We start from the raw sequence: 16,229 nt of genomic DNA on the forward strand, positions 1-16,229 counted from the left end.
ATTAATTACCATTACTTTTTTAAAATAAATGTGCAGTAATTCAGTTCCTGTCCCTTTTATAGAAAACAGAGGGGTTTTTTTTTTGTTAAATTTTTGTATACCTTTGGATGTGCAATTTGAAGGTATAAAAAAAATGGCTGTTTGATGAAACCCTTTAAATATGATTATGCTGTTACACTTTTGTGAGGGGTAGACTTCTTGTATTTGTCTTTTATTTTTTCCCATGATACATGTATGGTACATGTCTTAAATATGGGGAAAAGACATCAACATTGGAAGAACTAGAGTTCTCTCTTTTTACATGTCAGAGACTGCAGTTCTTCAGAATCTCATTTAACAATCTCTCAAGATCAAAAAGAAATAGAAAAAGACAGAAAGAGAACACAGTCAGATCCTAAAGATCATCACTGTCATCAATACCATGATACCAGGGTAAGTTACGCTACAGCTGGCATTACAAGACTAACAGTGTGTTGGTTTTTATTGTTCTGGAATGTGTTATTTACTGGTGTGGCTGAATTTTTGCAGCCAGTGTGTTTTAATGTTTGTGGACTTTCTCAGCCAATTGCACTTTTCATGTAATACTGAACTACCAAATCTATGTTCAGAACTCTGGGTTGAAAGGAGGTGGGAGGTGGTTGCTTGAATGAGAAGATGGGGGGCTGTATGCTATGAGGAGGAGAGGAGTCTCTTCAGGCTTATAGAAAGTGAGACTGAAGACACGTCTGGTTTAATTGACTGTCCAGTCCTGCCTGTTAATGTGTTATATGTGTTATATATATATATATAATATAAAACCATAATGTTAATGTCAGATGTGGCCTTCCCTTTGGCTTTAGGAGAGGATTCAGTTAATGTGTACTGGTGTAATGGAGTTCAGTGGAAGATTCTTTAGCCAAAGTTAACTAATATACAGGTCTTTTGCTATACTGGAGCATTGTTTTGCACCGATATTGTGATGTTAAGATATTTGTATGGTTATAGACCATTATTTTCATGCTCTGTAAACAGGTTTCTTTTATATGGGAAAAATGCTAGTTAAATGGTGTATTTATCTAGATTGTATTTAAAACTAGGGTTTTGTGGTTCTCAAATGTGCTTGGCTTGTGTATTTGAAAGAAGTGTAGTATAGTGCTAAAATGCAAGATGAACTTGTGTTATTTTAGTAGCTCTTTAATTCTTTAGGTTCTTTCAATTGCAAAGGCTGTTCATAAGCACAATTTTTCTACTAGGCTATTTTCATTAACTTAAAGAACCACTGCCAAAGATAGCAGCAAAAGTGGTTTTAGTGAAGTAAGATGATGTAGAAGTGAGGCTTAACAAAGTCTGATGGCAAAGTTCAATCTATTACTCTACTGCACAGAGGATATAATAACGAATCAGTTACCAGTGTAAAATCTTAATGCCCTGTGATACAAGGTTATGTACAATAGTGACCATACAAAGATCTGCAGTGGGTAAAGGGTCTCTCAACCTTGAGGAGTAACCTTGAGCAGTGTCCCAGCTCAAGGGGAGATCACCGCCATACTACCAGCTACTTAGGAGGGAGAGCTCAAAAAAAGTTCATTCAGGCTGTCATATTTGTTTAGTCAAATTATATAAGATGGAAGAGGTAAGCATGAGACTCCTTGTACGCACAACTTACTTTGTTCCTTGACCAAATTAGTTTTGGAAGAACCATTTGATATTTATGTGTTAATTGCATGATCAGTGTTGCAGTTTCCAAGCTCATATACATCAAAGCTTGTCATGCCACCCTGTCCCAGGCCAGGTTTTCAGAGAACAGGTTGAAGCTAGAGAAGTTCATGGCCTTGTCACAGCCTAGGCCTTTACTTACTTTAGAGCCTGAACCACACTACCACTAGTTTGATGAAGGAGTCAAATGCATCCATCACAGAAGCTTAATAGAGTAAACTTTGTTCTATGTTCATGATTGACTTTTGTTCCTGAAAAATAATTAAATTAAGGATACATGTTAGTGAGGATCACCAAAGAAATCCACTAAAAAAGCCTCTAATTTTGCCTTTTAGAAGGTTATTTTGCTGTTAAAAGTGCAATGGCATGCTGTGTTGTCATGGTGTAACCGTGGTAGGCAGCACACCCCCATACAGCTACTTGTTGGGTAGAAAAAGTACCAAGTATAAAAGTGAGAAAACTTGTCTGTTGAGATAAAGACAGTTTAACAGGCAAAGAAAAGCTACACATGCAAGCAAAGCAAAATAAGGAATTATTTCACTGCTTCCAGGCAGATGTTTAGCAATGTTCTGGAAAGCAAAGCTTTGTCATGCATAATAGTTACTTGTGAAGACAGATGCTGTAACTCAGAACTTCCTTCCTTTTCTCCTCCCCCCCCAGCTTTTATTGCTGTGCACATTGCCTGTGGTGTGGGACACCCCTTTGGTCAGTTGGGGTCAGCTGTCCTGGCTGTGTCCCCTCCCAGATTCTCATGCTGCTCGTAGCCTACTCGCCGGCAGGCATGTGAAACAAAAGGCCTTGATGCTGTGCAAGCACAGCTCAGCAGTACCTAAAATGTCCCTGTGTTACAAACACCGTTGTAATCGCAGAGCTGAAACACAGCACCATACAAGCTGCTGTGAGGAGCTTTACCTTTATCCCAGCCAAAAACACTACATGTGTTTTTACTCCTTAAAAAACACACCGCCAAAAAAGGTGGGAAGTTGGGTGATTTTGTTGGTGCTTGCCTTGTTTTAGGTGGGTTTTGCTACTGAACGTCAGTGGAATTTCCCAGCTGTTGCTGTCATGGTGCCTGGCTCATGGCCAGTATCACGGGGAGCCTGTAAACCATTCTTGTACATAAATTTTCCTGAGTGGTTTGCTTTGCTAGACGAATGCAGACTGTGACAGTCCTGCTGTAACAGCGTGGAATTAAGAATTTAATTATCAACCTCCAGTGTGCTTACAGACAGTTCTCTTTCACACTAATTTGTAATTTAAAGAAGCATTTGTGCCTCTTTCTGATTGTCTTCACCATTTATTGTAAAGTAACCAATAAATTGTTTGTTATAATTTACCCTATAAAGTATGTTATAAATAAGCTATATAATATGGAAAGTGAGATGATAAATAATGTGAATCTACTAGTAAGGTCAAACCAATTTAGCACACGTGAAAAAACCCTTTCAGGTTTCGGAGGGTGGGGCAGCAAAAAAGAGATTACTTGTTAGTGGGGAAAATGAAACCAATGTACAAGGGACAAAGGGAAGGAAATGAACGTTAGAACTTGTTGAAAAAGAAAGTGATTTACAGAACGCACAAGAAGTGCCTGAAGATTGACTGCGTTACATAAAACTTCCCATCTGCTTTATACTACAAAAATCTTCGTAATGTATGTGTGTAAATTTATCTTCCTTTGGGATGAATATTACTGTGAAAAAGGTTAGTATTTGTCAGGCTAGTAGATAATGTAAATTGATATGAATTTGGAGGGGAAAAAAGTGTAAGTGTACAAATGCACTTTGAGTAATGAAATAGTTTTTCTTTAAGTATTGATTGGGGACGTAATATACTGTAGTGTCATTGTGATTTCGATGTTTAAATGTTAGTGGTTTAGGTTTTTTTCTTTGTTTAAATTTAGTAAGTGATACCTTTTTTGTTTTGTTTTGTTTTTGTTGTTGTTATCTGTGTAAAACCGAACTAATGTACTTGTCATTAGGTGACTGACATCCAAAGAACAGAAAGCAAAGGCTGGTCTCTGGAGTTTTCACCAAGTGAGTTCATTTTTGCTATTTGTCAAGTCCAAGTCAGTTCTTCCCTTGCTGTTGCCATTATTAATAAACAAAAGTGTATTTAGTGTCATTCTTAAGAGTAAGCTATCATGTTTCACTTCTTGTCCTGTTAACATGCAGTTACTTAGAGACTTTTTCTCTCCTGCGTTTGTCTTACTTCCTTCATGCTTTTGTAGTTTCAATCTACATGAATTCAAAATTGAAACTGGAACTAAAAAGTAGAACGCTGAGTCACATGCTAAAAATGCTTTCCCTCCTTCTGAGACAGGTACGGGATCTAAACTTGGAGAAGTCTGTGGGTAGTTTCAATATTCACAAATCATTTGTGATTACTAAAAGCTCCTTATAGATCCTTAAGAAAATAATACTGGAGTTAGAGAAGGAGGCCACAAAATATTTGTCAGAGTGGATTTTTAGCTAAAACTTAAGAGGTATAAGTTGGTATGATTGTCCCTTTTTTTTAATTGATAAAGAACCATTTTTTTCATAGGAAGAACTTCCGCTCCCAAAACTTTCACAGTGCCAGAGTTACTTTTCTCTGGTGAAAGTGCAAGCAGTTCTGATATTCAAAGTGAAATCTTTTCTTCAGTTTTGCTTGATTTTTTTTTTTTATCATTTACAGCTAAATCTGCTGTAATCGAGAAAGCACAAGCTATTTCCCTGACATTCAGAAATTTTTCTTATTTATAACTTTTGTATGGAGTACTCCTACTGAATATGGACCAGCTGCATGCTCACTCTGTATTCTAAAGTTGTGACCTCCAAGGCCTGTGGGCCCTGCTAGTCCTGACAGCGCAATGGCCTGAAGTCCTTGGTGCCCAGGTGCCTTGGGCTCTGCATACTTAATACTTGGCTGGATAGGTGCCAGAGTGCAGAGCACTTCAAAATTTGATTTTAGGAAACCAGTGAAGATGTATTACAAAATAGTATTTTAAAATGAGCAGTAGGAGATGTGATCTTGCTCTGGTGGACTTTGGACATAAGTAAGCATCTTGAAGAATTAAAGGATTTATTGAGAGGTGGAAAATGTGGGTAAGGCTGCAAAAAAAGTCAAGACCGATTTGTTGAAAAGATGTTATGTGGTAGGTAAAAAAAGAAAAGAAGTGTTGAAGGAACTTAATGCAGAAACCACAAATCAGAGAAAGGTTTTAGAAAGGGGAAATCAAGCACTGGAAGAAGTCAAAGCAGGTTTGAGGAACTATGTGTAGATTTGTGTGAAGGAGCAAAATGAAATGCATGGAGGCCACAGAAATTTTGAATGAGTTTGAAGCAAGTGACAACTAAGTGAATCGAAACGTTTTACTGAGCAAGAAGGTGTGGCTCAAATAGTAATGGAGTCTGACGACACCTTATAAAACAAAGCTTTATTGAGGCAGTGGAAGAGATGAGGACCAATGTGCCCACAAGGCGACCCACCCAATCACCAATAGCAAACACAGGACTGACTATTCGTGATGCTCTGGCTCCAGCGGGCTGCCAGGGACACTTGGTGTGCAGGTCGCCTGGCAGCAAGACCAAATCGTACAAATACCTTTTGAATGAGGGTGAGAGTTGTTCTGCCCCTTGGCTGCACTGATAATCGTGGGATTTGAGAGAATCGTACTTTACATGAATAACGTGGGCAGGATGCTGCCCTTGTTGGTTAGGGGACAGGGTGCCAGCAGTCTGTACTGCTGTGAAGGGGCAGGGTGTCAGAAGGATTGCTGATTTTTAGCGAGGTTGAGGAGGGAAGAGAGATAATGAAAGGCTGAGTGTTGGGCAGCACTGAAAATTCTTCTAGGCTAGAGATCATAGGACTGTGAAATGTTGCGTTGGATGTAGTAATTTCAAAAAAGCCCATGCTGATTCCATGAGAGTTTTTTTTGTTCTTCCTTCCTCCTTCTCCCCCCCTCAAACTTATTATGTTGGTACTGATGTAGAAGAAAATATTTGATTTGGCTGTGATTTGAAAGGAGGAGTTACACTCTGAATGGCTAGCTGATACAAGTTTGCTGTGGGTGGGGAGGAATAGCTTGTTCTTAGCCTTTGTTCACTGAAAGGCTTAAGACTTGCAGGAGATTTCATGTAAAGTAACTTTATGCCACTATATCTTATCTTAAAGTTACTGTCTTTTTTAATTTCAGTTTTTGTCTGCATGTACTGTTTTTTTGAGCATGTGTATGTTTCTGTTAAATATCTTTGTTCACTCCTAACAAGAATGTCTAGCAAAAGCAATACTACTTCTACTAATATTTTAAAATGTTTGTGGGGTAAGTTAATAATGTTTGCTGTTGAATTAATGTATCTCTTTAAGTGTTTTAATTATAATTCAGCAAGATTTGCTTGTTAATTTTATTTAAAAGTATTTTTTAAAAAAATCTGAAAGCAGTGTCTTTAAAGTTAGGTGGTATATGTGAGTAGTCATTTCTGTAGAAGATTTTTCAGAAATAATTTTTGTTGAATGGCTTTTAGCATTAGATTACTCAATGAAAAAATAGGGCTGATTAATTCTTTATTCTGATGGTGAGCGGGAAGGATTGTATTCCTTTATCTTTGATAAGATTTTGTATTGAATGATAGATCGGTTTCTTAAGGGAAAGGAACCTATATAGTGAAGAAAAAGTAATATATCTGTATCTCTAAATGATTAAATAATGATATGCTTGAAGTGTTTTCTGGCTTTCAAAAGGTTTATTGTTTTCCATCACTTAAATGTGTCTCCTATGAGGAATTTGTGATGATTATTAGTGTAACTTCGGAGTTTTTAAAGTGTGTGAACTGTTTCAACAGACACATTGTGACAATTTCAAGAAATGGTTCATGAGATAATTCTGAACATGTTCAGTCTCCATGATACTTGATTTTTGTTCTGATCAATTTAAATTTAATGTAATTAAGTAATATTTAATGAAAAACTATTTCTGGCACAAGGTGCGAAATGTGTATGCCTATGATTTACCTTGAGAAATGAGTACACGAGATATCTCACTGGCTTGAGTGGGATTACTCAAATGGGTAGATTTTGTATTTTTTCCTCAGTAATTTGTATCTAATTATATAAAATACTTATCAATATCACAAAATAAACATTTTAAAGCATAGATAGCTAATGAAACATATATAAATGTAGTATTTATATATATATAAATGTAATATATCTTTTTTCTTTCAACTTTTATGGTAGTTCAGCATAAGCACAATAATAAATCAAGCAGTATTTAATGATTTAGGTAGCTGTACCTTATGTTTAGGTTCCAGCGCTCAAATACCTTGAATCCAGGTGCTGGACTGTATGTTGTCTGTGTGATTGTGTCCAATATTAGGAAGCCACAGTTGCCCCCTAAACTGCTTCTGGAAGTTTATAGCTGGAGCTATCCCCTCTTGGAACAGGTAGCTGAGGCAGAAGGCGACATTCCTATATGCCTTGTAAAATCCATTAGGTTTAACTAGCAAAAAAAAAAATCTGCTGCTCCACACACCTTTAGTTTACCATATGTAATAAGGAACATCTGTGATGTGATGCTCAGCAGCACTATAACTGAATGTGCCAGCTGCTTGTTTGTTCCTTACCAGTTCAGAAATGTTGTTTTTTCCTTGTTTGTCTAGTTGTCTGGTTACTAGAAGGCAGCTCTTCCATACTGGATTTTGTCACTCTTGCTGTTCTAGTCATTAATACCTTGTGAAGTTTGAACTTTACAATTCTTGGTAGTCAAAAATTTCTTGACTTAATCATGAGTATGCACGTGCACATTCAGATGCCAATGTTATATTTTAATTGCACAGAAAATGGTTGAGAGATTATTTTGCAGTTAATGGCATACTTTCTGGTTTTGACCATTCACAATACAGTATCAAAACATGTTTTCTTCTTCTTTGTTACTAATGAATTTATTTACTTGGCTTGTAGAGCCCTGTAACTAACCAATGACAGTGTTAGTTCTCTGAAGTTATAAAGTGCATTAGTCAAGTTTTTTGGAGTTAGAAATGAATCAGTATCACATGATAGATTTTTTTCTTGTCTTTGTGATAGTATTTCCACATCATCAAACATTTTTATTTTGTAATTTATATCAATCCAACTCATACATTTACATTTCTGAGATTAACATGGGTTGAACTTAATTCCTTTAGCAGTGTACTTTTGAAGTGGCAGACTCCTGTACAATTTTCATACTGATTTCTTTTGCTTGGAGTCCACTTTAATGGTTGTTACAGTATTGAAGAGTCAGATCATATTCTACAGGATTTTAAGATTTTTCTGTTTATTTGAAGTGTCCTTTCCCCTTTATAGGGTTAATAAAATCCTATACTATTTAATAAAAATAATACTGAATTCATACTGTAACACTCAGAGGTGGCTTACTGAAAAACTTTGATTGTGTTAGTTTTCCATATTGTAAATGTTTTAAGATACATTATTTGTAAAGAAAATGTGAGTTCTAAATCCACTTTTTTCTGTTACAGGTGATGATCAGTTTGTTTGAAATACTTTTTCTCATTACAGGCCAAAGTCATCAAAACAAAGGAAGGCCAAAATCCAGTCCTGGTGACTCTGAAAAGACAAGGTAAGAAATTTTATTTATGTTTTAATTTATTTTGAGTTATTTTATGTAGCACTTAAAAACGAGTTAATGCAGCTTTGACTTGCTGCTTGCTCTTTACTAATTGCTTTGTTAACGTTGTTTACATACTCTTCAGGGTATAGTTCATGTTAAGATAGCTGATTAAAGTTCACAAAATTCCAGTTTTCATGAAAAGCCTGAGTTATTACTTGAAAACTAAATATTTTCCAACACTCAGTTGAATTCTAGTAAGTGAAGGCATAATTTTAATAACTGCTGTTCAGAAGTTTTTGCCCCAAAGTAAGTCACATAGTATAGCTGTAACAAAAAAGTGCTTCCTTTACAACAAAAGATAATAGGAATCTTGTTCCAGTTGTTACATTCAGACTTACACCATGACATAACTCAGGCTCTGTCTTATCTTTAAGGCCCCTTTGTACTAGTTCTACTCAGTGTACCAAATAATTTTAAAACTTCTCTGAGACACTTTATACATTTACTAGGAAGAACTTTGACTGCAAGGAAAGCATTGTAAGTCAGTCTCAGAACTGAATACTAGAAAAGAACTTTGGCTTAAGAGTCCTGTTAATCGTTCGTAGATTGGAATTTTTGCTTAAAACAGAAGCATATATAATTTTAAGTACCTTAATACTTCCTGTAGAACATGCTGAATGTAAATGAACGTTTGACAGTTTGAGGCCAAAATTAAATTAGTTGAAATAAAAAGTACTATAGATTTTATGGGCAAAAAGTTTTGCTTCCATCTGTTACAATGTTTAAAACAGACTTTAACAAAATAAATAATTATTTCCAGTGATATTGGGGCCAACATGCTCCAGACAGGTTGGAGGAAATTGCCGCATTTATGGGTGATTCCATATGCCAATGTATTTCCTCATCTAGTAGATAGTTAAGGAGTAAAGAACTGTTACTGCTGACTTATTTGTAAGATGACTGAAGCAAATGATGACTTACTACATAAGGACATGTAGAAATGGAAGCTTTCAGCGTTTAACTTTAGCTGTGAAATATGACAAATTAAGCTGACTGTACTTTCTTGCTTGTATGTTTCAGCTAGTGTTTTTAGTTGTGTTTAGGATGATTAAAAACAGATGAGGGGTACAGCAAAATAAGCTGTTTACATTGAAATAGAAAAGTTTTCATGAAGTGCTAATTTTTTAAGGCAGATTTCTCATGTAGAAGAGTCTAAACCTTTAGGAAACCTGGGAGCTGAACTGGATTGTCCCCAGTCCTCATCAAAGTATGACCACAAAACCTACCATCTTTTAATCTCTATTTACAATACTTCTTCCCCCAACTCTGTTTTGAATACCACTGTAGCTAGGATATTTGAAACTTAGTCATAAGAGAGGTTATTTATGTTATTTAACTGGGTTGCTGTTGACTTCTTTATCCTTCCACTTGAAGAGAGGTGGGAAACATTAGAATTCACAATGGGAACAAATCCTCTTTAATGTAACTAAACCATCTACACAATTGCTTCTCTCAAGGCAAATTTTGTTAGACCTACAAAAAACATGATGTATCTCAAGAAGTGAGATGCGTGATCAGTTACAATCTTGCCTCCATCTCTGTAATTAGCGGGTTTGCTTCTAAAAATCTAGGGCATCCTCTGACACTGCAAAGAATTTATCTCAGATGAGCATTTGATGCCTTTGAACGTGGGACAGAACTGCATGTGTATTAGCAAAAGACTATATAGAAGCATTAAGCCTTGGGTAGCAATCTTAGTATTGAGGATTTAGAGTATTAAGCAATACTTTACCACTTCATTGTACTGGCTACGTTCTATAGTTTGCATGGTGTTTCTGCTGCAGTAGTGGAAAAGAAGAGCTGAGAAGAACAGATCTGTTTCTCTCTTCTCTGCTCTCTCTGCCCCTACCATGCGTAGGTGCTACATATGTTTGATTTTAAGTGGTAGTTGTGCTAGGATAAAGGGTCTTACACTTAAGAAGAGTAGAAAAGGGGAAAGAAGCCTAAGCACCTTCTTATACTGCTGCCTTTGGTGTAGGGAAGTTCTCTAGTCACCTGTTCCGCCCCTCAACTCAGCTGAGAATAAGGTGAAGATAAAAGAAGGCAAATAAAATGATAGAGAAGACTGCTACTTCCCTGAAGCCCTGGTGATTCCTGAGCCAGAAGTATACAAACTATATGAATAGCATCATAATCCTTCATAGTATTATAGTACTTGCTACCTGATTGTGCAAGTGTGCCATAATAATCTCTAGCATGTAGCCAAAAGTGATGTGGTTGATAAAAGCACTGACGTTTCTGTTTCTTGAAAGTAAGACTATATATAAAGTACATGTACAAACTCATGATGCCATTGTCATGTTATTTGTAGAGATCACCTTGATTTGAAGATAGAGTCTAAAGCCATACAGGATAAACTCTTCTGTACTGTGCAACAGGTAACTGGGAATTCATCAGCATAAAACCTTGAGTACAAACGACCTTTTAGTACCACTGTTCAAAATCTTGGTTCATTCAGGAATTTAACACTTCATGCTTAGCATTACTTTTATCAGGAGACAAAGATTATATGATTACACTGATTGATACTGTCTTGTTGCTGGTAGTCTTTTTGCTTCTCCTTCCCCTCCTGTAAGACCTCACACTGGAAATTAGTGTAACGAAACTCAGTATAGTCATAGGATAACTTCGCTAAACCCATGAGTTACTAATGTAGCTCCTTTGTATCTTAATTCATAAGAAAAATGACAAAAATCACTGGAAATCATTCTGGGATTTATAATACTTCTCCCAAAGTTTTGACTAAATATATTTTCCTCTGTCTGATTATATATATTTGAAAATAATCATAGAACATTTTGTTGGAATAGCTGTTGAAAATGCTATAAAATTTATAAATTGAGAATTCTCCTTCTCAGGCCTTACGAGCAATGAATGATGAGTATCCCAAAGTTCTTGAATGAAATCATGGAGACGTACATAATTAATCATTTCTTCTCTGTTAATTTGGGGAAGCAGATACCAGAAACTCTATTCTGATTAATTACTTTGTAAGACATAACTGGAATCTGAAGAAGGTGCAGGTTCTGCCCTTATTTTCTTGAAAATACCTGTTTTTGTAAGGCTAATGCATTATTAGTATTGAAAGTAACATTTTTAGTTGGCTTAATCAGCTTCACGTGTTATTAGCTTAACATTAAATTAATATAACTTGTCCTGTTCTATAACTCTGTGCTCTGACATCATTAACTTGTAGCATTAGTTCTAGGAAATTAAAATAAGTCTTAATCATATTTTTCGTTAGCTCATTTTTGCATTTTGATCTTTTCTTTATCTATTTGTAGTTTCCACTGTCCCTGCCACTTTTGTTTGTAACTGTTATTAGATCATGAGTATTTTCTTATATTTGTCCTTCTTAGTCAGTTGACAGGACGAAGACAAAATAAAAATGAAATTCATAGATGCTTAGGAAAATACATTCAGGACATATATTAAATTTAGTATGTCAAAAGTGTAATTCAGTTCACAGGAATACAGTTAAGTACTCCATTGGAATAACGTTACAAAAATAGGGCAACTCAAAAGTTATGTTCCATTCTCAGCAAACGTTCCCCCTCTTTCAGTTTTTCTCTGCCCCTGTCTTTAGAATCCCAGGCTCAAATGCTGGCATATGGGACAGAGGGGAGGAAAAGGCAGTTAGGTAATCCTACTTCATAGGCTTTTTGTTCATATTGAAAATTTAATTCATACTGAAATGATGCAGTGGCCTAAAATACATAGGTGGGCCTCCTCGTTACTCTTGCTTTTTACTTATGATCGCAGGATTAGGTGTTGGAGGAGCTTCTTAAATAGTCAGATTACTTCTACCCTGCCACGGTGATGTGCTCCTGAAGCTAACTTTATTTTAGTGTTTCAACAGATCAAGGGAATGGAAGTTCTTAATTCTGCAACTGCTTGTCTTGATTTACAGTTTCACTGCTGGAAATTCCCTCAGACTTCAGGAAGTATCTGTAGTGAAAGGCTAATAACATATGCATTCTGAAACCTTCTAACATTAACTATTAACCTAGATGGAGAGAAAGTGTAGACAGAAGGGAATAGTTCTCAGGTTTGTCAAAAACGTTTGTACACAAAATAATGTACAAGTGAGGAAGAGCGTAGGTCTGGGTTTGGCGATTTTTTCATATGTCAGAAGGATTAAAATGATGCTTGAACTATACTTGAAACTTTCTGGAGAGAAAAGGGTATAGCCTTAGAACAAAGCCTAGATTTTTAAGAGATTAGCAGCAGTAGGTCCATGAAAATCTTAAGTTTTTAGAAGTTGAATTTAAAACAGCTTTATAAAAATGTACCTGATCTGCTGCTTTAAAAGTGAAGTTGTGATAAAACTCCAGGAATTACACGATATTAACAGTTGTCTGTCGGGTAAGTATTTTAGCAGATAGCTTGCTTGCTTTAAAAAAACCCACAAAGCACAAACCCCAAAGGAAAAAACTTTTTTCTCTTGGACTTACTGTTTTCCTAAATATTTTAGGTGGATTTAGCTATGTTGCCAGAAGATGTTAAATCCCTTGTTTGTGACGGTTATACAGCCTTGATGGACCAGCGATGTCACAGTGCTGAACGAGCCTTTTCGCAATTGTTGAGCATTCTAAATCCTTCAGAATTAAAGGTAAGCTTAGAAAAATAACCTAGTTTATCAAAGTAATTGAAGGTTATGCTTTCATTGCAGTATTTCATTCTTTCCTTCCACCAAAATAGTCATTATTACTGTGTTGTTGCCGGTGATGTTGATTACAATGCCAGGTGTTTCACTGATAAGTATGTCAAGGAGCTTACAAATGAGAACAGGATAAAAAACCCAGTAGTAGCGTAGGATGTATTTCTGTAATGTTCAGCATACACGTGCATTTCTAGATGCAATCTGAAAAATATTTAGCAAAATAATATTCTTATAAGAACAAACCAAGATGCTCTTACCAAATATCTTATTTGTCCATTGCCAGCTTAACCTTTATTCTTAATAAGGTAGGGTAAAAAGAATTTATATTCTCAGGTCAGGTAACTCTTTGACAGCAAATACTGTGAAATTTTGTGTATATATATCTCTAGCCAATCAGTCATTGAATCATTTGTTCTTCTGGATTTCTTTTTGTGTGACAATGTGTGTGCACATGTGTTGCTGTGTTTCAAGCTCTCATTTTAGTAAGGGCTATTGCAATGCCAACAAGTAAGCCTGTCCGAGGAAGTAGTGCACCGATCCATCTGGAATTTTGACCTAGTTTATTAGGAAGAAAAAGGTTGAGAAAAGGTGGTGGTTTTTATTTAAAAGAAGAAAAAAATCTGCTCAGCTCTGAACATGAAACGTAGCAAAGACACACTGGACTTCATGAAGTCAACATAGTAAGACCTGTAGTTACAGCTTTTCTAAGAGCAGACATTTCAGGATGTATCACTTTGAAATGCATAGGGCTACCAAATGACCAGCAGTAAAGCTGTAGTTAACCTTTACTTTTTATGTTAGTTGTAACATAAATCTGGTTAGAGGCTATGATAAGAATGATGAGAAAAGAGTTTTCTAGCTCTGTTGCAGTGAAGATCTTCAGTTCACAATATACAGTAATGTTCTAGCTACCAGAAAAGTGTTTTTGTGGGTGTTACTACTATAATTTGGCTCTATTTGCAGCAACTGAATCTTCATATTATTAATTATGTTGTAATCATCTATGGACATGCCACTGCTCTTCTTGGAATAGGACAACCTGAGGTATGACATTAAGCCACTACATTGCTTTTATTCAAAATTCTAGTTCAGGTAGTTGGCCATTTATTTTTGTCTCTTCTTAAGAGACATAAAATGAGTGGGGGAGGAAAACTTTAAATTTTAGAATAATACAGTTTAATATCTAAGACTAGATCTTTAATGGTTTTTGATAAATTAAGCAACCAAATAAAATTTAAGTTTTCAAATGAGATTCCTAAATATTAATGAAGTATAGTAAATTATTTTTCTTCTACTTTGTTGTAATGTATTTATACATTAGTGGTTTTGATGCAAACATTCTTCTTTCAAAACAAAAGAAAGAGAATGCTTTTGGTTTTCGAAAACACCAAAACAAAAGTGTGGGTTGTTTGGGGTTTGGTTTTTTTATTTGTTTTTTCTGCAGTTTTAAAACTGTTCAGTGTCTTCCAATGAATTTTAAAATGTCTGGGTGGTTGTAGCTCAGTGAGATCAATCATTTAGTTTCATTATTTCAGAGGGAGCCCTTATTTACTGAGTAAGTTGCCATTTTTATAAAAAGGGAAGCCTTTGTGTGTGATCATAGAGTTGCTTAATTCCCTTTACGGTTCAGAAGTGATCAAAGAATAGGGCATACTGACCCACTCTACTGGAGCAAGAAAAGGAGAGGAAAAGTCAAAAGCTTCTGGCAAAGTGCCACATATTTTTGTCTTAAATTTACTTTGAAGGCATTGACAAAGGCTGAAGACCAGTTTAAGAAAATAATTGAACAGTACCAGGAAGAAAGATTTGGTTGTTTGGCATACTATGGAATTGGAAAAGTGTACCTCAGACAAAACAGGTTGGTATAATACTTTCATTTGAGAAACCATGATGTAGGGTTTTTTTAAATTATTCTTTGTTAATCACTGATTCATACATCAGACTGAGTTATTACAGCTTTAAGTTTGTTACTGCTAAGAATCTGATGGAAGCCGCTGAATCAAGTGGACTCCAGGGCATGGGGATATGACTGATCAGCACACCCCTGCAGTGGAGGAGAGTTCATAGATGAACTACAGAAAAACAATGATCTCAGGGAGAAATGTATCTTAAAGAAAGCTTAACTTATCTCAACACTAGGGAGACTGGAGGGTAACCTTGGTTTTAGATAAAGCAGCTGCACCAGTGAGTCATCTGGTTCCCTGAGATAATGTCTTCCTGAGGTAGCCAGACCAGCATGGGGGAGAGGAGGGGAGTGTGCATGTGGCTTAGCTGAACATAAAGTGCAGAAACTGGGTAAGTACTGATAAACTCAAGAGCAAAGGGCTTGAGCTGGCTTCAGCCCACGTATTCCTGGCGGTACTTCTTCCCAGCGTCCTGATGGTAAGTGTATAGAGACCGGTAACAGGAATCATGTTTGTATTGATTCAATAGTGTATTGCAATTGCTATGTTATGCTTGTGTTGTGATTTCAGTATATCACTGTATTGCTCTACTTAATCAAAATCCCCTGTAGTGGGTTGACTGGCTGCCAGATCCTCATCCAGCTGTGTTCCCACTCCCCCTTCTCAACAGAAGAGGGGGAGAAAATAAGACGAAAAAGCCCAGGGGTTGAGAAAAAGACGGGGAGATCACTTGCTAATAACAGTCATAGGCAAAACAGACTCAACTTGAGGAAAAAGAATTTAATTTATTGTCTGTTAAAATAGAGTTGGATGGTGGGAAACAGTAAAAATCACCTTTCCCCTACCCTTCCTTTATCCCAGGCTCAACGTCACTCCCTCGTTCCTGACTCCTCTGCTTTCCCCTCCTCCCCAGAGCTGCCCAGAGGGATGTGGAATGGGGGTTGTGATCGGTCTGTAACAGCTCCTCTCTGCTGCACCTTCCTCCATGCCCTCCTCCCCTGCTGCTGTATGGGCCCTCTCCGCCAGCCTCAGTTCCTTTGGGGCATGTCCCCCTGCTCTAGCAGGGAGCTTCCATGGCTGCAGTGCAGATACCTGCTCCAGCAGGGTCCTCTCAGGCGCTGTAGGAGAACGTGTGCTCTGTGCCTGGAGCACCTCCTCCCCTCCCCCTTCTTACCTTGGTGCTTGAAGGGCTGTTTCTCACACCTTGTTTTTTCCTTACTCCTCACAGCTGTGCAGCAAGTTTTGTCTTTTCTTACCCGTGCTTTCTGTGAGGTGCCACCATCTTGCCTGAGGGGCTCAGCTGTGCCCCGTGGTGGGTTTG

The 16,229-nt window shown here is 36.8% G+C and overlaps 1 protein-coding gene across 1 annotated transcript in view; it reads left to right on the plus strand.

Annotated features, from left to right (window-relative positions):
• TTC3 (tetratricopeptide repeat domain 3) overlaps positions 1–16,229 on the plus strand; it is a gene marked incomplete at its 5' end in the record, with an annotated part of 68,490 nt that overhangs the window by 19,418 nt on the left and 32,843 nt on the right. Inside the window, 7 exons of the mRNA XM_080377671.1 lie at positions 309–432; positions 3,674–3,728; positions 8,230–8,290; positions 10,653–10,719; positions 12,816–12,953; positions 13,968–14,048; positions 14,750–14,862. Coding sequence (XP_080233797.1) covers positions 309–432; positions 3,674–3,728; positions 8,230–8,290; positions 10,653–10,719; positions 12,816–12,953; positions 13,968–14,048; positions 14,750–14,862 — 639 coding nt within the window. The remainder of the gene's footprint in view (positions 1–308; positions 433–3,673; positions 3,729–8,229; positions 8,291–10,652; positions 10,720–12,815; positions 12,954–13,967; positions 14,049–14,749; positions 14,863–16,229) is intronic.

Source organism: Falco punctatus (assembly GCF_963210335.1).
Source record: "Falco punctatus genome assembly, chromosome: 2".
In the NCBI taxonomy this organism is placed as follows: Eukaryota; Metazoa; Chordata; class Aves; order Falconiformes; family Falconidae; genus Falco; species Falco punctatus.